Source organism: Heteronotia binoei, chromosome 5, assembly GCF_032191835.1.
Source record: "Heteronotia binoei isolate CCM8104 ecotype False Entrance Well chromosome 5, APGP_CSIRO_Hbin_v1, whole genome shotgun sequence".
In the NCBI taxonomy this organism is placed as follows: Eukaryota; Metazoa; Chordata; class Lepidosauria; order Squamata; family Gekkonidae; genus Heteronotia; species Heteronotia binoei.
This window is the reverse complement of record NC_083227.1, coordinates 117,965,886-117,993,302: the sequence shown is the minus strand read 5'-3', so window position 1 is coordinate 117,993,302 and position 27,417 is coordinate 117,965,886. Positions and strand designations below refer to the sequence as shown.

Sequence of the window (27,417 nt, the reverse complement as noted above, 5' to 3'; positions counted from 1 at the left end):
GTAACAATACTTGAAAGCTCCTATTCTTTGAAACTCATTTAAACACATTGAATTGTTGAAAGATTAAAAACCGCAGTCAGCTAATTACACTCACTCTCATCTCTTATTCAGCAAATGAATCACTTTTCATTACCACTTAGCTGAAGTACATGAATTTCTGCCTAATTAGAAATGTTGTAGATGGAGCATTAGCAGGGCTGGAGTGGGTCAAGATATCTTGGCTGCTTCATTTTTAATTCCTAACTGTAGAGTCAGATAGGAAAGGCGGGAGATAAAAAGTCATTAAACAATTTTAAATTATTTATAAAAATTACTTTGCCCAAATTATAATTATTTCCCCCTCCCCACCAACTGCTCTTATAAACGTCAAATGGAATGAAAGGAGAGGCAGCCCCAACATTGTTGTTGATGAACACTTTAATGTTATGTATAACAGAACATTATGAATACAATGGAAATAAAGTTTTATCAATTTAATAATAAAAAAATCCAAGTAAGAAAGGGGAGGCAATAGTTTCATACCTATAGTATAGTATTTATTCTCAACAGCAGCCCCGGCTTGTGAATATAAACTGAAACTGCGTTCCAGACTTAAATCATGATTTATGTGTGAACCTAAATGCAGAATTATATCAGGAAAAGAAAGAAAAGAGCTTTTAATTTATTCATTCATTTCCTTTGTTTTCATCAATCCATAAAATCTGACTGCTACAGGTTTCCTTTAATAATATATATATTTATATATATATATTTATGTATTTATTTCTCTCTATTAGATTCCACAATTGCTAAGGCCATATTTACATAAGAGAAATGTATTCACCAAGTGTATAAATCTAAAATCCAACGCTGTAGTTATCAACAAGAGGTTTAAAGGTGTTTACTGCTGACCTAAAAGATGCAATTACTTCTTATTTGTGAAGTTTCAAGGGGATTTTTTTTTTTTTTTGCCTTTTGGCTGTGAGAGGTGTAACAGTGTCCCAAGAGTGATTGGAAGTATGCCAGTTATGAGTGAATTAGGACTGCAGAAAAGGAACATCCCAAACAAATTCCAACCATATACATACATACATACATATATATATATATATATATATATATATATATATATATATATATATATATATAATTTTTTTTCTTTTGAGTTCTCTGAACAGAAACCATAAAGCAGCTCTGAATGAAGCTTCTACCAGTTCTGCATTGGATATGACTGGAGAAAGTAGCAGGAAAATCTCCACAAACTTTACCCATATGCAAATTGTTTAAAGAAGTCTATAATAAAAATTTGGATATAAGTATAGCAGTGTTGTGGAAGAGTAGCAAAAGTATATATACATTCCAGGTCCCTTTGAATTAGCCATAATCACATATGTAAGCCATTTTTGGACAAAAATATATATTCTTATAAAAATCGATCAGCATACTTTGACTTCAAATTTTACTCAGTGGTAGGAAAAGGAATGGATCCAATTATGATAAATAGATTTCAAGAGGGAAAAAAGAAATCAAGTATAAAATTAGATTCAAACAGATTCACCCCACTCCTTAAATTCCAGATTTTCCACAAGTTTAAAAGTTAAAACTGGTTCTGCCTCTAGAAAGGCTTTTAATTGCTTTGCCACAATAGCAAGGTTTAATCATTACAAATATCAGCTATTTGATTTATTTTATTGGAAGATCCTTGAATCTCACCAAAACTTGAACAATAGTAGTGTCAGAGTTTACAAAACAACCTTTGGGTTCTTAATGTGGACTCCTTGAAAGTAAGTGATAAAAGCAAAAAGAAAAAAATTGATCAGTATTTTCCACCCTTATCCCAGCTTTATTTGTGCAGCTAAAATCCTTCATTCTCTCTGGCTGGTTTACAATCTATTTGCTAAAATTGGCAAAATTTGCAAAGGCATCTTGTTTAGGTTGCACAGTTCCAGGAGTCATGGCAGATGCCATAGTTATATTAGGAACACCCACACCCATTGCACCTGGCAAGCCCATTCCAGAAGCAGGCATTGTCATGTTCACATTCATTCCCATCATCCCCTGGTTCATCATAGGTGTGCCTCCTATGGAAGCCATGCTCATTGTGCCAGTCATCGCAGTAGGCAATCCCATTCCCATGGGGACAGGCCCTCCCATCAATGGGTTTGCTGGAGCTCGAACAGGCATCATGCTGGGTGGTGAGTTGAGGCTCAAGGTTGCAAAACTTTGATTCATCACATTCATAGGCTGTTGCATATCTATACAAAAGCAAAGTATAAATTAAAAGGCAATTTGAGCTATTTCAGCTACAGAATTTTTTTTAAAGAACATGAATTTCTTATTGTTCCCCACATTTAAAGTTCTGAAGTATTCAAAACAAAGCATACTTTTAGGTTTCTGAGGGATCCACAATCCTGAAGCCTCACATTCATACACTTCCCATTTCTTAAAGTACCCACTCCTCCAATTTACTGATAGTTCCCTCACCTAAAAAATTGTTAATATTTACCCTCAGGGACCTAAACCTACTTCCTATAGTTCAAATCTTTTTAGGTAGACCTCCTTAATCTAAATTCCCTTTGTCCCCACTAGAAGGCTTTGGAGTGCAAGGGAAGATCTCTTCAACAATACTACCTTTTAGCTGTTTGATTGGACATGTGCTTCAAAAGCTTGAGAAAAGACACTGTAGAATTTCTGAGAATGGACTGAATCCTTGGATTATGATGGTGGTGGGAAACAAATGATTAGAAACAGACCTCCACAATTTATGATCTGCCAGTCTAAATGCAGTTTACCATCCATGTGTGGAAGGCCATCAGAGTTCTGAAAAACCTCTTCCTCTTGCATCCTAACTAGCACTGCACAACAAGACCTGTCAAACACAGACCAGGCCACCATATGTAGCTGGTGGTGGGTCACATGTTTTGTGCTTGTTTCATAGCCTTCTGGTATTTCAAGCATCTTTTAAAGACACAAGAAGTCCTGTGAGCATTCACCATTAGGCTCAGATATCACTTCCCATTTTGACTGCCAGGCACATGTCTAACATTTCCAGGCAACATTTCCTGCTCAGCACTGGGCACTCAACTCAGCTTTACATTACCTATGAAGGATTTATTTTCCTTACTGTGCTCTCTCCAATGCTTCTAATGTATTGCCTACCCCACCCATGTGGAAAATGGTGAACTTTCAATAATCAAATTAGAGCAAACTAAAACATAAAACTGAACACTTGCACAGTTTTTTTCAGATACTCTGATCATAGGAGATAGAGAGACCTTATTGGGACTGAGAAAGTCATATTCTTTCATTCTGTTTTTAGCAGACCTCAATCATGACTACAAAGAGAGTGACTAACAGGGCACTAAGTGACTAACAGGCACTAAGAAATACATCAGGCAAACAGATTCTTTAAAAAAGCATTAGCCAAACATTTATGCCAACAATAATGTTCAACCAAGAAGATTACTTACTTTGTTGCTGAATCATTGTATTCAGTGATGGTTGTTGTGGCTTAGAAGGCTGCATACCAGGAACTAAATTGTCCAAACTGATATTTACACTAGGGTCTGACCAGGTGGATGGTAGAGTCTTGCTTGCATTTTTCTGGACCATCTCTGTGCCCAGATTATAAAGTGGGTTGGGCTTCTGTATCATCGGATTAACATTTTGCAAAGGCTAGAAGCATAATTTTTTAAAAAATTAAATGTGTGCCATTCTTTGCTTACCATATTTTAGAGTAGCAGTTTCCCTGAGAATGCATTCAGCCTCCATAAAGAGAAACAGATGGACATTTATGCTTGCCTAAGAGAACTAAAGAGGCAAGGAAGTTGAAGTTCATACTCATAAAACTCTCAAGATCATCTGTAAGTACTTTGTCCATCAGTGGCTGGAGCTGTGCCAATGGTAGTAACCCACAAAACTCTGAAGTATCCCATCTTCATTACCTCCTCCCACATCCCAAAATGGATTACTGCCACTCTAAATTGTTATGGAATATTAACTAACAACACTTACCAATCAAAAAAGATTGTTTAATAGTCCATTACTTTTCAATTGGGCAAAATCTCCTGTGACACAGTATGTCAGAAAACAATGACTTCCTCACTACAAGGCACTACAAGTTTAAAATTCACAATATGGCTCTTGGATTACTTAAGAATTTTTTTAATGTAATGGAACCCATATAAAGGAGCGATAATAGAAGCAAAAAAGACAAGATGGCACTTGAGAGCTACAAATGACAAGATGCTTTAACTAGAAGTTTGTCAAAACCATTCAGGTAGCTTTTCATAATGGTTCGTTAAGGGACTGAAGAATAAAATCATACCTGCGACCTTGACATAGGTAGATTCAGGCTGACAGTATTAGAACCCATCATAGAGAAATTCATGCTTTGGGAGGAGGTCATGGTGGCTTGGGAGGAGCCCATCAAATCAAAGAGGTCAGCAGAATTTGAAGGTGCTGGAGGCTGGCCAAGACTCGGCTGAGCAGGGCCACTGAAGAGCTCAACAGCTGGCTGAGCAGGGCCACTGAAGAGCTCTCCAGTGGAAGGGGCTTGGTTGAAGGCACTCCAGTCACCAAACTCTCCATTCCCACTTGCAGCTGTACCTGGGGAGAGAAAAGAAAAGGTAAGAGACTTTGTGAAGGGCACAGAACAAATGCCACACTCCATGAAGTGAAACAAATGAGAGCTGATTTGTGCCCATCCAGATTAACATCTGCAGGTAGAATCTCCATCTGGACATTACTCTGTCTCATGAATATTCCAACCATTTTAACAGGGTTGCAAAGAAAATAAGGAACACCAACCCCAACTCTAGAATTATAGCTGGATAACACATCACCTGTGGTCTCTGCACAGAGGAAGAGAGCAACATACACACAGATCTCCTAAGAGCAATTCTGCAGGATCTAAGAAAACCTCGAACAAAAATGGCTGTTGTGGACATAGAAGGCATCAAAGGCACAGCAGAAGTTCAGTACCTAAACTGCTAGGATTCAAACCCGGAGCCTAGGCATAGCTGCAAACACCAACTCACTGATGCTTTGCATCAATCACTATGAACAAGGCTGGTTTCACAGCCATAAGAAGTCATAAAAACAGCAATTTGTTCAAACCCATCTGATTACATATAAATTACATGCTGTACAAATTATTAAACTAGTATTGCTAAGTGGGATACCAATAAAATCATGGGTTTTCAAATTCAGCTGCCTCAGGGTGTTTATCTCTCCTCTGTTGTGCTTGTTAACAGCATTGTGTAGTATTTATTTAGCACTCTACGGGTGCTTTGATAAATATATGAATTCAAAGTTAACACATGCTCTCAAACCTTCCTATAGCAGGCATTTTCTTTTATATCAGAAAGAGTCTGTACTTCCCCCATTTCAAAATGTTTTACTTGAAGAATAAAACTTATAAGTGGAATTGCAAATTGTAAAGGTGATAATAAAAAGGAATATTCTGTTTTTAAGATAAAGCAGCCTTGGGCACATCCTTTACCCACTGATATTTCAGTTTTGAAACCCTCATGTTATAAAAAGCATGGTAAATGGTTAAGATGGTTTTACTACCAAGGCTTGATACAGACAAAGATGCATGTATTCTGCTTGCTGCTCACATGCAAAACATGGGGAGAAATGTTCAAAACATATTAAAGTAGTTTTATGAAGTGCTCAAGATGTCACTTATGTTCTTCACTTCAGCAGAAATCACAAGTGTGAGGACAAAGGAAATAGTTTAGGATTTCTAATCAACAATTACATGAATATTTGATGAGTTTTCCTACCTAAGTGAAAAATTTCAGACTTGGGAGATGTAAGGTCAGAGATGAGACCCTACTGACTTCAAAATAATCTGGCTATACAGCTGGCTAGAAATTAGCAATTTACAAACTTGCCAATTAACTAGAATTTTACTTACCTAATCTTAAAACGCTGCAATAATTTTCATCTCATTCAATATTTCTTAATACTACCCGTGCACCTGAGCATTAAAATCTTATTCATTTTACCTTCATAGGTAGACTGGAGTTTCAGTAAGGAAGGGGAAGGGAGGCAAAAGAATGTTAACAAATATGTATGCTCTACAGCCTGCTTTAATGCAAGTAGTAGGCTGAAATTCATTAGCTTGGGGCCATAACAAACATTTTTGCTTTGATCTGCCCTACAAAAGGGACTTTTATTGGGAGTATTTCAATTAGTATTGCCTATTAAAAATTTAAGCACACTTTAAGTATTCCTGATGGATAAGTAAATGCTGAATGTGCTGATTCTCCAGTTACTGGATGCTCACATCCAAACACACGTATACAGAAAGTGGGGAGAATGGAGAGGAATTTGTTAACATTCTTTTGGGAACTTTACCAAAGATGATTAATCAACTAAGTTCTAGAGGGGCTTTATTGTTCAAGAAGGATTAATCATTGCTGGCTCCTTGCATAATGGTGATCAGTATAGATTAATCATATTAATACTGATAAAGGAATATCTCATGTTAGACTGCATTATTTGCATAATAGGCTTCTAAACCCCCAAACCTCCATTTTCAGTAAACAGTAAAATCATGACAAAACAGCGCAGCTTCAAGGATTTAAGGGTTTAGAGTCTCAATTCAGATTAGATTCTGTCCCCAGGACAATGTATATCTGAAAAGAAAAAAAGTCATTCCTTCTAGACTAACAGCCTTGCTTTCCCAAAAATTAAACAAACAACTAACTCCAAGAAGAAAAATATTAATGCATTAGAGCTCTTTTTAAGGGAGGAGGCTATGTAGATAGTACAGGCTTGGATCTGAACCAGAACAATTATGCTAGAGGAAGGGTAACTTCCCCACCTCCCACTTCTCACTGAAGCCTTCTGTGGTCGTCAAAGTTGTGCTCTTGAGGCTCAGTAGAATAAAAAGAACAGTGTGGAGGATGAACTGAATGTCTGCAGCAGGAAAGGGGAACTAGCAAAATCTCCTCTCCAGATGGAAAAGCTGCTTTAGTTGAGGAGCTGTTGCTATATCAATGGAATGACATCTCAGGATTCCAGCTAGAGTGATTATTATGAGTATTGGTGCTGTATTGGGGGGGGGGGAGCAGGAGGGATATTTCAGGACAAACACACACAATAATTTAGGGCTAATCATCACATTTGCACAAGCTCTTTCACTCCTACAGAAAGATCTTAATGTGAAGTCCCTGTACTCCCACAGGGCAATTTTTAAATTGTGCAGAACTTAAATCAATATAAACAAATTAGCACAGTCACCCATCTCTTCCAAGCTGGACATCTTGCCTAAAGCATGTTAGTTCAGGGTGGTATAAGAAATGCTTTATTAATGTCAGCCTTCTTCCAACACAAATTATAATAAAGCAGGGTTTGTTTGTTTTTCTGGAACAAAGAGGTATCAGAAGTCCCAAGAGGGAAACAAAGGAGAAACACATGGGTGCCCCTTATGAACATTTAAACATTTTATGAGAATTTTGTTTCCACAAAGAGGTTCTGGAACACCATTCCACTGTGTTGTCCCCAGAAAAAAAAGCCCTGATTATACCATATACAGATATTGCATGGGATTCTTGAACCAAATGAAATGGAGTACTAAAGATTTGTTAGGATTGAGACAACTGAGCAATTTACAGTGTGATTCTATATAGAGGTAACTCCAGTATAAACCCACTGATTTCAGACTGTAGTAACTCTCCATAGGATTGTGCTATTCAATGCTTATCAGTCCTGAAGCTGTTCTTCCAGTAAAACAGGAGCAGGCCAATAGGGGCTGTTTCAACAAGAATATTTTGCTCCACCTTGGCTTCTTCTCAGAAGTGCTGTTTTCAGGAACATACACACCATCATTTTCTGTTCACCCTATTTCCATGTTTTCTGCTGCTTTGCTGTGGTATTTCTCAGCTCTGGTTTTGGGCAATCTTCTTATTTGACACATATAATACATGTCCAGCAGAGAATTCATTAAAGTAGGCATGTTAGAAAACACAGTATTTTAACTCACAATTTAGTGAGACAAGCAGAGTCTAAATAATTGTATTAATCACTACCTTCATGCATCAGTACTATGTCCTGTTTTCCACCTTTCATTTTAAAGTCTCTACCCGCCCCCCCGCCCGCCATTTTTTGGCTGTACAGTTATAAATCAAAGGTGTGGTATATACACTTCCTTATACTTCCACAACAAAATAGCTACAGACTTACACTTTAAAAAATAAAAGCTAGGGCCTAGAACATTGTTGCAACAGATTTTGTTATAGTGTTATATTGATGTGGCTATTATCAATTTTTGGAAGACAAGAAAAAGCCCTCCAGTGACACAGGGGAAATTGGCAGCCACCAATGGGGGCAAAGGCATGAAAACACTCAAGTTAATCCCTCTGTATTGCAGCAGCAACAAGAACAATCTCTTTAATATTAGATTATAAAAGAATTCTATAATCAGAACAGAACTTATTTACTTCACATGGCTTTCCAGTCATATTCTTTAAACTTACTATATATTCTATCAAAATTTATGTATAAAACATTTTTGCTCAGTTTTGTTTATGCTCCTGATGTTAACCAAGGAGCTGGGATATGAGTAGCAGTTCCTTTGACAATTTATATAACTGTCAGAAAACTTTTTATCAACTCTGGCAACAAAACACCCAGAGAAGTAGGAAAATAACAATATAACTTGTTAGTATATTAATATCTTAAATATCATATATCTGAGCAAGCATCAATCTCATAAATTACTTGATCATGTTATCAGAAGTCATCTATGATTCCTCATTAAGAAAGATAAAGATTAAAGCACATGTAATTTGGGTTCACAGAAAAGATGACTTTGTGAAACACAAGAGCTATATACACCCAATAAGAGAAATACTTTTTTCTAGGAATGAAATTATGATCCAGGGTAATATCAAGCCTTCCAGGGAAATAATATTTAACATTTGTTTAATATTTTCAAGTGGGCTAATTAATATGTTGCCCAGGGTGCCAGGAGGGAGGGGGCACCAAATTGGGCTGTCCCCCCCCGGTGCCCAAGACGACCACCTAGTTTGCCTCCCTCCCCCCAGCTCCACCTGCCGTGCTCCCGCCCTCTGAAGCTCGCCCTGCCACCGCCAGCTCCCTCTTGCCTCTCCAAAGCTTGCCCTGCCGCTGCAACCAGCTCCCCTCCGCCCCCTCCGATGCTCGCCCTGCAGCCGCTGCAGCCAGCTCCCGCCCGGCCTCCAAGAAGCTCACTGCGAGGACTCCAAGCCATACCGGCTTCAAAGTCTGCACGTGTTTTGAAGAGACCCCTGGAGGAAGTTTCTTCCCCCTCCTTTCCAGAAAGGAAGGGGGAGAAACTTCCTCCAGAGAACTCTTCAAAACACGTGCAGACCTTGAAGCCGGTATGGCTGGGCATCCTCGCAGCAAGCGTGAAGGGAGGGAGCTGGGAGGGGGCAAGCGGCACCTTCTGGGGCTCTATGTGCCTTTGGGCCAGCTGTGTAAGGCTGAAGTAAAGGATAAACAAAGCCTCTTATCCCGAACAACAACCTGTTAATTATCAAATCCCTGAAGTAACTCAACAACTCATCTGTCTACCACCATCCACATGACAATCAGATACTTAAAAAAAGAGCTCTGTTCAAAACAGTACTTTACTGACAAACTGTAAAGTTGCTTTTTACATCATCCTCTCAAAAAACAGCTTTACTGTACCTTGTGGAGGGGGACCACTTCCAGAGTTGAAGTCAGCAAACCCTACAAATGGGTCAGCGGATCCACCTAAAACCAGAAGCAATTAAAAGGCTGTTACTGAAACAGAAATTGCTCCTTCAGTAAAAGCTGTCTGTGGCAAGCAGTACTCTTTAAACCTCCACAAGCAAGAGCATTTCATATTGCCCTTAGTTATAGTCCATTAATGTGAAGCCTAGATTCAAAATCTAACCACCATTCCCTTGCCACATGGACTCTGCAATGTGCCCCCCAACCTGTCACACCAACAGCATCAGTGAATATTTGTAATTCGTGTGGCTGTAACTCTAATGGGATTCCCTTGAGAAATGTGGGAGTAAATGATGGACTCTGAATAATGGACCTCGGGATTGAAAGTCTCTTCCATGGCTGATCTGAGCCAGAGTGGAAATGCCTAATAAATCAGTTCTGCAGCAGTCTCATAAGGAGCCTGTAATCGCTGTTGTGGATGCCATTTATTCCAGTAATTTTTGAATTTGTCTAGCAGATTGAAGTATTCATCACAAAAAGAATTTAGACAGTGATTGTATTATCTTAGCTCTCAACAAAGGTGGCTAAGACTTTCCTTCTTGAATGTATATTAGCCCCTATAAACTAGTCAGCTACAAAGAGTCAATAGTCTAGGTGAGAGTATATAGTACAACCCTGAATTCTGAGGTAAACGATGACCACTGGCATGCACTTGGTAAAAACCCTTGGGCTGCTGCTAAACCAAATGGCAATACATTGTACTTGTACAGAACATCATCATAGGTGAACTTTAAGTATTTTCTTCAGGCCTTATGGATTCTGATGTGGAAGCATCCTTTAAATCAAGAACAGCAAACCAGAGTCCTGGAGATAATAATGGTAGGATTTCTTGCAAGTGCAGCATCCTAAATTATGCGGCAAACAGGAATGTATCAAGAGGTCTCAGGTCCAGAAAGGGCCTTTTGCCACCCCCTTTCTTGTGCATAGTAAAAAATCTTGAGAAGAAACCTGAGGGATCCAATTAGGGGACACCCTTGTAACAGCTCCCTTACTCCATAACAAAGTGACCTTTTGAGTGAGGAATTCTGAGCACTGTGTGCCTAAACTCGGGGAGGTAGTGGCAAGGAAGCAGAGAATGGAATTCCAAGAAATAGGCAACTTTTATTATTGATAATACTCATTTATCAGACATAAAGGTTAACCAAAACTCAGAAAAACATGGTCAATCTGTCATAAAACATACCAGAGCCCCTATGCTGCTGATCCCTGGGAGACTGTGATGGTTGCTTATTTTTTACTTTATTGGCTCATCTGCCTTGCTGCTGTTGAGCATACTGTAGTCTAGCTGCCTGATTAGAGTAAGCAGGAGTCTGAAACCTATAACAAGAATACCTAACAGCTTGTTATAATTAGGCTGATGAAAATTCTTTTGCTAATACCTCTGTTTGTACTTCTGGTTATTACTGGGTATAATCCCCAAATCCAGGACTTTGTTCATTTGGTCACTAAACAATTCCTTCCCCTCAAAGGGAAGGTCCTCCACTTTCGCTCTAGCGTCAGGTGGGAGAGCTTATGATATTCACCAGGAATACCTTCTTATCACAAAACTTGATCCCATAACTCTGCTATGGCAAACAGCCCCATAGTGAAATGCATTCAGATGCTGTTTGCCAAGCTTTTGGTCTTCTACTATCAAAGCCTTTGCCAAAGGTTGTTTTTTTTTTTTTTAATCATCAGGTACTAAATCAATAAATTGTGACATTGTGCCAAATTAGCATCGGTATCTGCCCATTATGGCAGCAAAGTTAGCCACTCTTAAACCCATCCAGATGAATAGATTTTTCTCCCTAAGAAGTCCAATTTTTGGCCTTCTTTGCCCATGGTTGATGAGCAGGACTCAGATTATCCTCTCGCTGGCAATGCTTCTGATACCCTGGAGTATGCACAGGTTTCTTCCTTAATCTATATAAGTTCTTGAGCTTCTCTAAGGATGCTGCAGTAGAGGATGGTCTATTCCAAGCACTCGTGGCTATATCTTGCATTGCCTAAAGGAATGTTAAGGCAATGGAGCCAGATTCTGAGTTGTAGAGCACCTCCATTGAAGGTTAAGTGCCTCTGCCATGTGGATGATTTGCTAAGAATAGAGCTTCAAGTTCTCTGTTGGGGGGGGGGGGATGGTTCAGCTACTGTCTCATCTGGTGAAAGGAAGGGAAGTATCCTTAGATTCTGGGTCAGAAGCCCCATAGAGGTCTCCTTCAGATTTGGAATACTGGGAATCCATATCAGCCCTAGTACTGTGAACCTCCCTCACATCTTGCTTTTGATGACTCAGTCAGGCCCCACATAGGAAACTGGTGTTGGTTCCATTCACCCCAATTAGTGGGGAACATCATTTGGAAATGGAAAACAAGGTATGCTTGAACATTTGCCTCCAGCATCCTGTTCTGCTCAAAGTCAAGGCTTTTGAAAAGGAGGCTGTGCAGCATGACTCTCCCAAGAGCTCCAAGAAGCGATACTGGCACCTCGAAGGTGCAAGTGTATTTGGCCTTGGGAGTGATCAGCACCAGTCAGTGTCACTAACTGATGTCAAGGCGATGTTGACACTGTATTGCTCATCTCCAGTGCTTGGTTTTGATAGTCCTCCTGGGCTTAGTGATCAGTGGGGGAAGTCCAATGATGCTGAGGTGACATGGATTGTCAACTGCAAGCCTCAGACTGATGTTACGTTGAGAAAAGTCCCCGCGATTTGGCAACGGAGACTGTATCAAAGAAGCTCTGCAGGAGTGTTTTTTTCTTTGATTTTTTTAGCTGGTGGGTCAAAGGCTGAAAGCTGAATAGTCAATATTTCAGGTGGCTCAAGCATCGCAGCCAGCACTAAGCAGGAGGAACCCGCACTCCCTTAACAAGAGTATCCCATTTCTCAGTGGTGGGGTCTGTAGCTCCTAACACTTTCTCCCACAATGCAACTTTTAGGCACGCCACCCTTCCCTCATTCACCTTAGGCATCAAGAGACAGCAAGCTGGGCAAAAGATGGTATTACGGCCCTTGCCCAAGCACAGCAAACATGCCTCAAGACTATCATTTTGTGCCATCTTGGCATCATAGTCTCAGCACTTGACATCACAGTCTTGGCACGTTTTAAAAAGAGCCATCTCAACAGATATGTGAGGCAAGTTCAGTCTGATAAAGCTGAAGGATGTCATTGTCAGTCAGCTTGCTCATATGGCTTTAAGAAGAGAACTGAGGGAAGAGTGCTCCCCCTCCTGGTCATGTGACTATTTGGGCAAGAAGATCAGCACAAAGAATGAAGGGAGGTACACACAAGAACATTACAAAAATTAAATAACAATTAATCCACATGGGTGACAGAAGGTCCAGTGGTATTGAGTTATCTCAGCATACATAAGAAATATATATTAGATATGTAAACACAAGAGAGCACACAATATAAGGGAAATACTAAGTACTATCAAAACTAAAATTTCTGAAGCAAACACATGGTCTAAACCAGCTTTTTTATAATTATGAATTTTTTTTGTCCCAATGTGCATTACTTTACACTTGGTCATGTTGAATCTCATTTGCCATGTTGATGCCCACTCGCCCAGCCTTGACAGATCCCTCTGGAGTGCCTCACAATCCTCTCTGGTTCTCACCACCCTGAACAATTTAGTGTCATCCGCAAACCCAGCCACTTCACTGATTACTCCCAGCTCCAAATCATTAATGAACAAGTTAAGAAGCATCAGACACAGTACTGAGCCCTGCGGTACCCCACTGCTTATCACCCTCCACTCTGAAAATTGCCCATTTATACTCACAATTTATACTTTCTTAGTTGTCTCCTTTTTAAGGAGAAATCTAAATGAACTGTTCCTCCCAACTTATCACTTGCACACCAACTCAAAACAAGAGGTATATTATGCACTCATTTCAGGAATGATTTATAAAGATAGATAAAACTTCAGAGAACAAAAAAGCAGCCTACAGGGCCAGGGGAAGCTTGGCAAAAATACCATACAGTAAAGATTAGACCAATTCCAAAAGGAACTAACTTTAGCATACAAAGTAGATTTATATTGGAGGAATCCTCTCATTTTGGTTATCACACCACCTACAATGAAAAAAATTAAGTCTTCTTCCACATAACTCCTCTGCGACCTTAAGCATAAATGATATGCCAATAATTTCAGATTCATGATTTCAAATTATTAGGCTGCACTACTGTTCATTTTTATAAGCTTACTTCCTTTCCAAAGCAGGACGCAAAAGTCCCAATGCGGATTTGTAAGCTACAAGTAAATTATTTACATCAAAATACAGATTGATTTAAAATATCAAGGTAGAAATCCCTGATATAATTCATGCTGGACATAATTCTGATGAAATAAATAAAGTGCTTTAACAAGTTGCATTCTTTCTCATATAGGGGGCCCACTTCTATGTAGGAAGAAGAGTAGGTACACTTCTTTATATGAAATCTGTGAATGTACTATTTATCTTAAAAGTGCAAATCAGGGAACCAAACAATTCCTGGACCATTGTGTTCATAGGAAAGATGAATACTTGGTCTGACTTCACACAAAATAGTGTTTCTTCCCACAAAGAAAGACAGATTTTTCTACATGGAGTGAAATGTCCTGTGTGAAACAGTCTCTCTTTAGACTGACTGGTTGTCTTCTAGCTGCAATATACTGGTGAGTCATACTTCTGAAAGAATGAAAAAGAGTTGGCTTAGCTGCCACAGTTTGTCCTTAAAAGATTTCACCTCCAAGTAGTCATATCTTTCCAAGGAGTAGCAGCAGCTCAATTATTCTGCTTTTAGTGTTTGCGTACATTATATGGGTTACATCACAGCTGCTTAGCCTGCAGTGCTTAAAAACTAGCCAGGTGGGATTGTAACATCTGTGTTGCACTCAAACACCACCAGGGACAGCTTCTAACATCTGGTGCCATTTCAGAATTGTCTTATCACTGCAAGACATTCTGCCCCATCTGCTACTCTCAACTGGGTTAATTAAACTAGAACTATTTCCTTTTTAAATAAATGGCTAGCAATAATAAAAGAAACAGTTCCCCTTATACTACATGCACACTTTAAAGCCATTTTCAGTCAATATTCATAAAGCATACGTCAGATTACCAATGCTGATATCAGCATCTAACTTCAGAATGTACGTACTCAGAAAACAGTAAAGATGTCCCTCATTCTTTCTATAAGGTGAATGCTTTTGTAAACCATGCATCAGAGACAGATTGGGCACTTACTAGAATTGATTTAAAATCATTATGGGAAGATGGTTGGAAATTTATGAAAAAGCTCAGTTACACTACATTTATCCAAATAATCTGAGGGCTTTCAATACCTTTGGCTAATCAGAAGATAAAACATTCTTTCGTGTGGCACACATAAGCAGACACACCTGAATTAGAGACTTTAGAGATTTTTAGGGTTTTGAACATCGATACAATAGTGTTACTTGTTCAATCAATACGGGTAAATTCACCCTAATGACCAATTTAAGAACACATTCCTAAGGCATGTCTGTGAACTCTATATGGTATGCTCCACACCTGCTTAAATCAGGCTTACTCACATAGCTGTCTGACCTATCTTGGGCATGCAAGCTACCAAGCAAAGGCAAATCTACAAAGCTATGGGATTTCAAATGCAGCACCACTAATGCTGTGCCAACACAGCTACCATCGAACTAAAGTCATGCATTGGTGTGAGCCAACACAGCTATCATTGAACTAAAGTCATGCATTGGTGAGTCAACAGCTACCTTTTCCAGACAAAACATGTCACAAACCCATTGACTGACAGAGATCCTGAAGAGGACAGTACCACCTAAGTCTGGGTAGCAACCTTTCAGAAGGATTTCAACCTAACAGGTAAAAGTAGCATAACCAGCATATGTGATCATGAAGTGTAGTCTGCCACAGAACTATAGATTCTAGAAGGGGAAATTGGATTGGAGTGCCAAATATAATTATCATACAGGACTAACTAATTTGATTGCTGTGGTTATTATTTCAACTTTCATTCAGAGTGCTGAGACCAGAAGAAATGTATAGGCTTCTTCCTAAAAGGCTTAGAAGCCTAGAAATTACTTTTCATATGACAGATGTGGACTAGCTGTTTGGCAACTTCTGCCAAAGATGCCTGAAAACAATACATTTAACAAAGGAGATCAAAGTTTAGTTTTGAACTCTTTACTGTTTCATGCATGTCACAAAACCATCTGCTCTCAAAAGTTACCTTACTTTTCTCATACTTGAAGTGGATGCATCAGGTTAAACACAGAGACTGATAATACATATGAAGGTTTCATACAACAGTGCCAATGCAGGCCTTTGCATGTCCGCCCCCCGCCATGGAATACCTTCTGGCAGCCCCCCCCCCCCACTGAATGTAAATGCTTTTCAACTTGTGCGGTGGTCACTTTGGGTCCATTGTAGAAATACTATCATGTAATAACAGCTCATTTACTAAAGGAGCTAAGGGTTTCCTTTCCTGTTAGACTCAGTAAATGGTTTTTAAAGCTAAGGTGAAACTTGAATTTTGTATGTTTCAACATGCTGGCTGATATTAGATGTAAGATTCTTTCTTGCTGTTGTGAAACCTTTTCTTGATTTCCCTGCTACAATGGAAATTAATGTTAACCCTCTTTCTAACATCAGCCTTTAGGAGATCTCTTAGAGAGGAGGCATGTTACCAGCTGGCCATCACAAATAACATCTCTGCTGCCCTAAGGAGCCAGATGGAAGGAGTTAATTTACAACGACAGGTCTCACATGGGAGTCTTCGAGGCCAAATGATGTTGTGGAGATTAGCACTGTCCTTCATAAGCAGGTCACTTTTACTGACCGTTGAGCTACTTGCTGCACTGGCTATGCAAATGCACCTTCTCATTTGTGGATAACTGGAATAAGATTTTTACAAATTGACTTTTCCCTATTTATTAGATGACAATCCTCCTTCTTGACCATAAGTTGCTTTAAGACAATAGGCTGAATCCAGCAATGCACAAAAAGAAATGTTCAAATGGACAGTGCAGGGCTTGCACTAGCCTTAACATTTTCATCCCTATATCTTACAGTGGACAGAAATTGGATGCAAGTGGAAAGACAAGCCAGGGATACAATAAGATTGAGCACTTTCCCCTCACATTTCCACTTGTACAAGAGCTCTAGGAAAAGTGGGGTTTCTGCACTGGATACAATTCATCCCACCCCCACCCCCATTTCCAATATAAGACCCCTGTTGTTCCAGTTGCGATGCTGCTCCAGTAGCTGCTGGGTGGGATGCCCTCTAATCCTGTCTTCCGAGGGCTAGAGGTATTTAATATTCTGGGAACCAAGAGGAAGGAGCCATGAAGATAAAGAAGGAAATTCTTTCATCTGTCCAGTAATATGGTTATTATTATTATGTTAAACTTTCTGAGGAATTATATTACACAGAAACCATAACCTACTACATATACCCCTCCCTTCTCCTCCCAAGCTGATATGGGAGTTAGTTAAGTTTTATGTGCGCAATTTTGGTGAGGCAAGAGTGGGAAACAATGACCCCAGATTTACCTGGAGTTGTTTTTGCAGTTGCTGGGCTGGGAGCTGGCAAAATGGGAAGGTTTCTTCACCCTCCCCTAGGCTTTTTGGCAGTGGCCAGGGGCCTCCTGGGTAGGCTCAGGCAGATGCCCTGCTGGCCAGCCACAGGGCATCTGGGCTGGGCAGGAGGGAAGAGTTTCTAGGGAGGACCTGGAAACTTCACTCCAATCTGCTCATCCCCATTTATGTCAGGTGCTGCTGTTTGGGCTTACACAGTTGGCCTCAGCTTCCTCTCCCTCCCTGCATTCTTGGCTCTGTGTTAATTTTGGGATTTTCTTCATGTTGGCATGCTATCACCACAGCTTTGGCTGAGAGCAGTTTGGCCACTAGACTGGATCCATGTGGGTGAAACTATGTCTGCATGCCCACCTTCCCCTGTTTTGGAGACCCCCTTAAAGGTTCACAGGGGTGGAACTGTTCAGTGGTTTGCCCAGCTCGGGGACTGTTGTCTGACTTTACTCTAAGGTGGCAGGGGAACTACATAGTGGCTTGAACCCATGTGGGATCCCAGGACTTGCCATTCCATGTTGTTACCCAGGAGGTGGACTGGGAAAGGGTTTGGGCCATAAGTCAACCGGCGCATCACTTGATGCTGGATCCAAGCCCTATGCTGTGCCAGTGCTCCAATGGCTGCAGCCAATAAAGCTGTAGCTTGTTTCTCTCCAGTCATGTTTCGACTCAGTTTATCCCCCACCTTGTCTCTATTCCCCCCCTCCCTTGCCTTCACTCTTCCTCAGCCCCTAGGACCACAAATAGGCAAAGTTCAGCCAATTCCATTTCCTCTTCAAAGTCTTCCATGCCTTATGGCATTTTGTGCATGAGGTCCGCCAGTTCCAAGCACCAAGACTTTTTTTTTTGGGGGGGGGGGGGTGTTTCAACTTCTGCTGGTGCACAGAGAAAACAGGAAAAATGGGCATTCATGGTTCATAAGTTCCTACTTCCTGTAATTCAGTTCATAGTAGCTTTTTCATCACTACATGCATTACACAACTATCACTTCTTAATATTCAGACATTTGCTCTGTGGTTTATTATTCTGCAACTGCTATTCTACTGGTACAAAAATATATGAATAGAACCCCTTTAATATTTCATGCCAGCCACAGATAATCCTTATGCTGCCCTGACTGGGCTGTTTATTTACCAAATCTGCAATTCAGTATATGGAATAAAAACAAAGCTTGGAACTATGTGTACCATCAGTAGTTTCACTTGGTAGCTTGCAATGCATCAAATGACTGGAATGGCAATTTCAAAGTGACCAAGAGACATCATTTTTGCAACTAGGTTATTCAAGTGTCATCAGAATGATAATAATAGAAGTGTTGAGTTCACTTTTGTCATATACATTAGATGAGACTTGTGCATGGAAGCCATCCATTTCTAATGCTGCCTCTCTGTTAATGTGTAACATGAGAAGTGCTGAAACCTGACTGGATTACACGCTCTTAGAATTAATTATGAATAACACTGCATTCTAGCCACAAAAGTGACAGAGTGACTTAGCTGCGAATCTTTCTAAGGCGTTATGGTTATTACTAATCTATATAATATGATAATTTGCCCATGATTCTATAAATATATGCACAGCTCAATATTTAAGTGACTTGTATCATTTTTCCATAGCTTCATAACAATCCAGTCTTTCAATTACTCCAGTATTAAGAAATACTGCTTTTGCCACAAGTCTGTATCTCAAAACAAAATGCCTTTTACCTGTTGAAACTGACTGATCGGCACCATCAAATAAAAGATCAACCAGGTCATTAGATGATTTGCTGCCAGGAACCTATAGACAAACACAAGCAAGAGTATTTTATTTATTTATTACTTTACATTTATATCCCGCCCTCTCCGCAAGCGGACTCAGGGCGTCTTACAACATCATAAAAACAATCACTTCCATAAAACATATAAAACCATAATTCACTTATCAATTTAAAACTATTTGCGCTGTCTCAGTAGTAAGAAATATAGTTATGAATGAGGTTATAGGATCTTATAGGCCTGAAATAAAATTATTTGAAGTTGTATTTACAGAGACAGTTTGGAATGAGAGAGAAAAAATTAAATAAGAGCTGGGGTAAAAACACCTAAGGACTTAACTAGCATTTGTTAATACTTCAGATAGTCAATATAGCGATGGCCAATATTTGGTGGAAATCAATTTACACTATTAATGTTAAAAACAGAAAGGGCATATTTTCAAGAATGCTTTTTGTTCAAATGTAAATAATTTGGCAATAATTAATATATTAAAAAGAATTCAGTGTTTTTAATATAAAAGTATGCTGGTGATGCCACCCAGTGCAACAGAGTCTCTGTTCAAACAACACACTTTTTTATTACAGAATATGTTTTCTACCTTCAACTTTGCCTGCTTCTCAGATGGCAAAAGCTGAAATACAAATGTTATGGTAGCCTAGTACCACAGCAGTTTGCAACTCTTTCCTTAGCACTGGGCATACTTGCACATTTTCTTTTAGAAAAGAAAGACATTTTTTATTTTTAAATTCAATACATATGTAAAATAGTATCATTTTATATGCTAAATTATTCATGACGCATTTAATATTGTTACATCAGCAAAAGGATAGGAAAGCACTGCATTTTCTCCCAAATCTGCTCTCCCCCAAACCCAAGCCCTTTTTTTCAAAATTTCCAGAACGTTTACATTTCTGAATATCTCTTGCCATGAAAACTCGACAGGGCACCATAAGTATGTTGTGACTTAATAGCACTTTCTGCCATCACCTATAGACTATATAAATGTGAAATATTCAACTTTAAATACATTTATATAATCTTGAAATAATTTTAATTCTCTAAGTACAGCTTCCACTAATTTGTGATTATTTCCAGTAAAATGAAGGGCTGACTAAAAGACTAATTTCCTAAAGAACCTTGGAACTTCAGAGACAACCTGAGATTTGAATTTGAAACCCTCAATCAGTTTGTAAAGCTTACTTCAAAAAAAAGGGTGAACCACAGGCCTGCCAGACTTGTATTTAGCAATGGAGATAATGTGCTTCCTATATTTTAAGATATGCAGAACTTAATTATAAAGCTAGATCTCAGATTACAGAACGTATAGATTTAAACAACCATTAAAGAAAAATTAAAGGGACTCCTTTTTAACTCTCTTGTCACAAGGAAGGGAATGAGTTTACTAACATGGCCCATGGGTTCACTCTCTCTTGCATACACATATAGTTCACCATAGAGCAATGGCAACCTCCAATATCACTGACTAAACCTATATTTCTGCATGAACTTACAAAGGATGGCAACATGTGTGAGAAGTGCTTTTCCTGGAGCACAATGTCATTTTTAATATTCTATGAACCTTGGCACAAAGTCAAGTGCATTTATGATAAACTCGATGCACCACCTGAGGGGTTTCTAGAAAACCTGCTCATTACAACTTTATTGATTAAAGCAAGTAATATGTCTGCTTAATTTGCCTTTAAGAAAGAAGTTCCCTACAGTGCACTTATTGAGGGCTTTCACTCTTAGATGGACAAGCAAAATAATTGAGAGCAATCAATCAGAAGAGCTGCATAGAGAAGGATAAAACAGAAATTTTGTACTCCTGAAGTTAAGGAAATTTGGCAATTGATAGAGAACAAGATTAGCACACCAGCACAATAACTGAATGGGCTACAGACTCCTATGGCCACATACAAATGATGTAGCCCAACATAAACAAGTAAAAATGCCACATAGGCAAGGGTTTCTAGTTCAATGGACATCACTTAAGACCAAAGCACCTTTTATGGGCATCAGGAGGTGGTGGCGGCCACAAGCATGGCCACCTTCAAGAGGGGGCTAGATAAAAATATGGAGCAGAGGTCCATCAGTGGCTATTAGCCACAGTGTGTATGTGTGTGTGTGTGTGTGTGTGTATATATATATATATATATATATATATATATATATATATATATATATATATATATATATATATATATATATATATATATATATATATATATATATATATATATATATATATATATTTGGCCGCTGTGTGATGGAGCAGAGGTCCATCAGTGGCTATTAGCCACAGTGTGTGTGTGTGTGTGTGTGTGTGTGTGTGTGTGTGTGTGTGTATATATATATATATATATATATATTTGGCCGCTGTGTGATGGAGCAGAGGTCCATCAGTGGCTATTAGCCACAGTGTGTGTGTGTGTGTGTGTGTGTGTGTGTATATATATATATATATATATATATATATATATATATATTTGGCCGCTGTGTGACACAGAATGTTGGACTGGATGGGCCATTGGCCTGATCTAACATGGCTTCTCTTATGTTCTTATATTAAAATGCATTAAAATAATTTCTCTAAACAGACACAATTACAGCCTCTATCTGTCAAGAAATTGAGGTCCCAAGACATAAGACTTAGCAGAATCTGTATTGTATTGTGATGTCTTAACCCTGCTCTGTGAGTCTTTGTTTGGGTTAGTGTTTTAAAAGGTAGTCCCCTGTGCAAGCACCAGTTATTTTCGACTCTGGGGTGACGTTGTTTTCACAACATTTCCACGGCAGACTTTTTACGGGGTGGTTTGCCATTGCCTTCCCCAGTCATCTACACTTTCCCTCCAGCAAGCTGGGTACTCATTTTACCAACCTCGGAAGGATGGGAGGCTGAGTCAACCTGGAGCCAGCTACCTGAACCAGCTTTCGCTGGGATCAAACTCAGGTTGTGAGCAGAGGGCTCCGATTGCAGTACTTCAGCTTTACCACTCTGCGCCAGGGGGCTCTCGGGGTTAGTGTTAACCCCCATGATAATGAGATTCCTGGGTTAAGGACAACCACCTGGCTAAATAGCAACACCTGGTGCTGTCAAACCATATTGACAGTGCTTCATCTAGCCAGTCAGGGTGACAGTTTAGATCAGAAAGATCTAAATGCTGGGGGCTAAACTGCATGCCAACTGCTATTGGCTAATGGCTAATTGTGTGACAACTAACCAAGGATAAGTAAGCTAGGAGTTAGCACAGCAATTCATGACACATCAGAATCAAGATGATGAAGAGATGTCAGAATCTTCAGGAAGGAGATGACCTCTGATATAAGAGAATGCTTCCAAAAGGACAGTGGAGAGAGGCAATTTGTTCCAGTTTACTCCAAGGACAAGGAGCCAAGTTTCTTCATTTGAAGGTCTGCACAGTTTGCCTCGGAATTCTCCATTCTCTCCCACTAAGCTGTGCAGCTGTAAGAATACTCCTCTCAGGAGCAGACTTTGAGCAAGCAAGTACTGTGCCAAGTGTTAGCCCAGGCTAGCCTAGACAGGTTTACTGTTTTTGTGTTATCTGTTTTGTTTGTATGCCTATTCCTGTTCTTTTAACCCCTAAACTATTTATGTAAATAAATTCTGTTTTTATATTTTAATTGGAATCTCTCGGTCCTTAAGTACTGGTGGAAAGTTTAGCTACTGTATATTAAATACATCACCGAACAAAAGAACTCAGTTATTTCGTTTATTCAGTGCAACCCAGTTTTACTTATCTTTCTGTGGGTTGGTTTGAGGGTAAATTAGGCAACCCTCCAGGACTGGGAAAGGTCCTGTTCCAATATCAGTAGCTGCTGGGGCTCGGACGTGGCACCGAGTAGCATAATCTTTTCATATAATGACAGCAGCTGCTTGATATTTTCACAATATCCAAAATGACAAATTCAATATTTGCAAACCCCCTGGATGGAGGGGATATGGAGAGGAAAAAGAGGGGGGAGGTTGGGGTATGAGTGTCAGACCATTACTGTCCTCAACCAAATGCCTGGAACATTTCTGTCTTGCAAACCCTATGGAAAGGTAATAAACCACATAGAGCACCTATGTTTTCTGGCAGACAGTTCCACCAGGCGGGTGTCATGGCCAAAAACAAACAAACGAAAAAAGCCCTCGCCCTGGTTAAAGACAGCTGAATCTCTCCTTGGTTGGAGACCACCAGAAGGTTCTTGCTACTGGAATGTAATTCTTCCAGGGGCATGTTGAGAAAAGTGTTCCCAAAGATACGCTGTTCCCTTGTGAGGTAGGTGGGGCTGTGAGAGCTCTGAAAGAACTATAACTGGCCCCAAGCTTACCCTTGGGTTGGTGAGGTCTACAACATGCATCCTCTAACTTCACCTCACATTCCAGGCTGCTGTAAAACTGTTCATGACCTTGCTCCCTTAGCAACTTATAGCATCAGTGGTATTGTGATCAGGGATGTGCACACACCAGGAAAATGGCAGTTTGTGGTGGTTTGTAGTTCACTAGATTCCACAAACCACAAACTTTTGTGTTTGCTGAACCAGTTTATGTGGTTTGGGAGGTGGTAGAACAGCCCCTTTGCAAATTAGAGATGACAAACTCAGAAGGAGTCTTCAGCAGGGTCTCCTCCACCTACCCTCCCAGCAAGGAGAGGTGGAGAGCCAGTTTGGTGTAGTGGTTAAGTGTGTGGACTCTTATCTGGGAGAACCGGGTTTGATTCCCCACTCCTCCACTTGCACCTGCTGGAATGGCCTTGGGTCAGCCATAGCTCTGGCAGAGGTTGTCCTTGAAAGGGCAGCTGCTGTGAGAGCCCTCTCCAGCCCCACCCACCTCACAGGGTGTCTGCTGTGGGGGAGGAAGGTAAAGGAGATTGTGAGCCGCTCTGAGACTCTTCGGAGTGGAGGGCAGGATATAAATCCAATATCTTCTTCTTCTTCATCTTTTAAAAATTGTCCCACTGTATGTATGTGTGTGTGTGGGAGGGGGGGAGTAGTCTCTCAAAGCCTCTCCCTTAATCAGCCAACAGCAAGCAATTCTTCTCCTAATTCTCTCTCACTCAATGACTAACTCCTCTCTCTTCCTGCTGCAAAGTGTAAACAACTGAGTCAGGGTATGATTGTTATATATACAATCTGCTCTTATAGAGCAGAGTGGAAGCTCCAGAGCTGTCTATCAAGCCACGGACGACTACTATGGATGTTTCTAGGGCTCTCCACAAGTATACCTCCAGCACTGCCTAGGAATTAAATCGGCACCAGGCTGCCTAGCCAACAAACCACTCTAATGAACCACTTGAACCTCCACAGAAAAAAATGGTGGCTTGTTGGTTTGGGAATGGCGCAACCAAATGAACTGGATCAAAATGAACCACGAACCAGCCCAATGTGAGTAAAAATTCAGTTCATTTTGCAGTTCCTGCCCATCCCTAGTTGTGATTAATTAGGACTGGAAGAAACATTTTCTTCTCTGATCCTGATTAATCCCCTTACTAGGACTCTTAGTGGTTTACAAATAAACATCTTTTCTTCATAGCTGGGGCATCTCCCAAGTAGGTCCAAACCAGTATGGCAGCTGTAGACAACCCCATTTTGTTTGTGGAGCTGTCAAGTTTACTAGGATTAAGTGTTTAGGGAAAAAAAGAATTTGTTGTTACAAAACAAAATAGGCGATATGATTGAGAACAGGCCAGTTTAAGCAACTTTCACCCATTCTTTAATCTGGCCTACAGCCTAATGGGCACTGATCCGCTGTGATGTTGCCCTCTTCTGGCTAAATAATTTAGCTAAATGATTCAAAGTTCCGGGGCTTTTTTTGAGCAAGAATGCACAGGAACACAGTTCCAACTGGCTTGGTGTCAGGAGGTGTGGCCTAATATGCAAATGAGTTCCTGCTGGGCTTTTTCTACAAAAAAGCCCTACAAAGTTCTATCACTTACATCAGGGGTGGGAAACATTTTTTTCTGCCAAGGGCCATATGGATATTTATATCATCATCCACGGGTCATAAAAAATTATCAACTTAAAAACCAGTGCGCCACCAAGGAAGAATGATTCAGGCCAGCAAAATTAATGCAAATAATTGTTTTTCTATTTGAAGTCATGTGGGGAGAGTCTAATCTGGCACACACACACACACACAGCCCACCGCCCTAGACAAATGCATAGGTCCCGGGCTTGTAGAAAATGCCCAGCAGAAACTCAGTAGCATATTAGGTCACACACTCATTAGCATATTAGGCCACACCACCTGGGATAATCACGTGCAAACCGAACTGTGACAGTAACTCTTCCAGGCTCTGCAACAATTCTGGCCGGCCGGCCAGGCCCCAGGGAGGCTGCCACACAGTACATCTGGGCCCTGTGATCCCTGCCTGGCCCTGGGGAGGCTGCTGCACAGTGTAGCTGGGTCCCACAATCCTCGCTGGCCAGCCAGATCCCAGAGAGGCTGTCACATGGCTCGGTTTGGCCCAGCAATCCCCAAGGGCCACACCAAGTGACCTTGAGGGCCACACCAAGTGACCTTGAGGGCCACATACGGCCCTCGGGACAGAGGTTCCCCACCCGTGACTTAAATGAATGCAAGCAAACAAAGGGCATGAAGGAATCGTGAGAAACTCAACTTTAGCAGCTTTCTACACTTCAACATTAGTGATACTTATTTAAAATACTTGATTCCCTTCCCCATCTTGCAGTTGCTTCCAACATTACAAAAATTAAAATCAAATTAAATAATTCATTAAAAGAATGCAATCAACACAGACGACAACAACAACAGAAGACTGTGATGCCTACTCAGCAGCCATATGTCTTTTGGAAAAGAGGTTCTGTATTCCCCCCAAAATACACCAGACACACAAAACTTCATTGAGAAAAAACATTCAATGGCTCCAGAGCAAGTACAATAAAGGCCTCACTCTTTCCCATTTATGTATTCACCTCACACATTAAGGAAAAATGGAGCAGGGAATGTACTACACGATACACACAGCAGGTAGCCCAATAGGTGGATCCCAAGTCGGGGGGGGGGGGGGGCGCTTTAAAGGCAATATCAGAAATCTTAAAATGGGCCTGGAAGATGATCTGTAACCTGCATAAATTGAACTGAAGATGTCCAGAATGTTTCTCTTTTCCAAATGTACTAAAATGCATACTGCAGAATTCTGCACTAGTAAGAGTTTATTGATTGACTTTAGGTCAGTCATGCTTATTATTGTAATCAATTCTAGACACTGATCTGAATGGATAGACAATCTTTTATCAAAACAAGGGACAATGTATGCCACAAATGTAGTTGGATAAAGAGATGTTTCTGGCATCTCCAACACTTGCTCTCCTATCAGTAAACATGAGCAAGCAGCAATTTCAGAATGTTAGACAGATAACAGAAAGTTTACCCCAGAAATCAGAAAAAGACCACCTTTAGGCTTGGGCACTTGGATATACTTGAGCCAAACATAAACTGGAAATCAACTGTTTTGGGTGAGCTCAAGGATACCCTAAACAATCCCAAATTCTGGTAGAAAGTAAAATTTATCTCCCAGAATGTGCAAGTATAAAGAACAGAGAGGAAGGTTGTCTGCCGAACAGCTCTTTGGTAGCACCTCCTTCCCTATAAAATTTAAAAGGCCATTATTTCCTATAGTGGCCTTTCCTGGACAGCCCAGGCTAGCCCAGTCTCATCATATCTTGGAAGCCAAGTAGAGTCATAGTACCTAAATGGGAGATCACCAAAGATAGTCCAGGGTTAGTATGCAGAAAAAGGGAATGGCAAACCACCTCTGAATATCTCTTTCTTTGAAACCATTATGTCAGCTGCAACTTGACAGCCAAAATAAAATTTCCTTTATTTCTATATGGTAGATCTGGGGGTTTTTTACCTCCATAAGAAATAATGGGCTCATTATCACCGAAGCATAGGAAATAACAGCTGTTATCAGTGAGCTACTCCCACAAGACATACTAGAAAACTCCAAGTGTACTTCTAATGAAAACATTAGATTAGGATGAATGTGAATTCAATCATGTATAATCATGCTATTTGGTAGCTCTCCTACCTTTGCTGTGTGAGCTGCAGAATTTTGGTCTGGACTTGCTTTGTCCCCTGTGTAATGTGCAGCTGCTCCCAGGTCAATGGTTTTGGAAGGATTTGCTGTGCGTTTATGTCTGGTGGTGGTGGTCTCTGTAGCTTGAGTAATATGAATGTGTTTTGTCGTCACTGTCTCCTCTTCGTCTTTAAATTCACCTTTTGGGGATTTACCTCTTCTTGATTTCTTTTCCTCATCACTATCACTGCAAAAATAAAGAATGTGTTGCTCAGATATGGGATCACTATAGAGCTTTAAAGATAATGTGACCATGTTAAACAGA

At 40.2% G+C, this 27,417-nt stretch overlaps 1 protein-coding gene across 1 annotated transcript in view; it reads right to left on the bottom strand.

The window, feature by feature from the left end:
• Window positions 1-399: 399 nt before the first annotated feature.
• The window catches only part of CLINT1 (clathrin interactor 1), a 95,509-nt gene continuing 68,491 nt past the window's right edge, over window positions 400-27,417 (bottom strand). The window contains exons 7-12 of the mRNA XM_060240235.1: window positions 27,105-27,339; window positions 18,997-19,069; window positions 9,664-9,729; window positions 4,307-4,587; window positions 3,450-3,654; window positions 400-2,234 (exon numbers count right to left, since the gene is read on the bottom strand). Coding sequence (XP_060096218.1) covers window positions 1,870-2,234; window positions 3,450-3,654; window positions 4,307-4,587; window positions 9,664-9,729; window positions 18,997-19,069; window positions 27,105-27,339 — 1,225 coding nt within the window. The 3' untranslated portion in view covers window positions 400-1,869. The remainder of the gene's footprint in view (window positions 2,235-3,449; window positions 3,655-4,306; window positions 4,588-9,663; window positions 9,730-18,996; window positions 19,070-27,104; window positions 27,340-27,417) is intronic.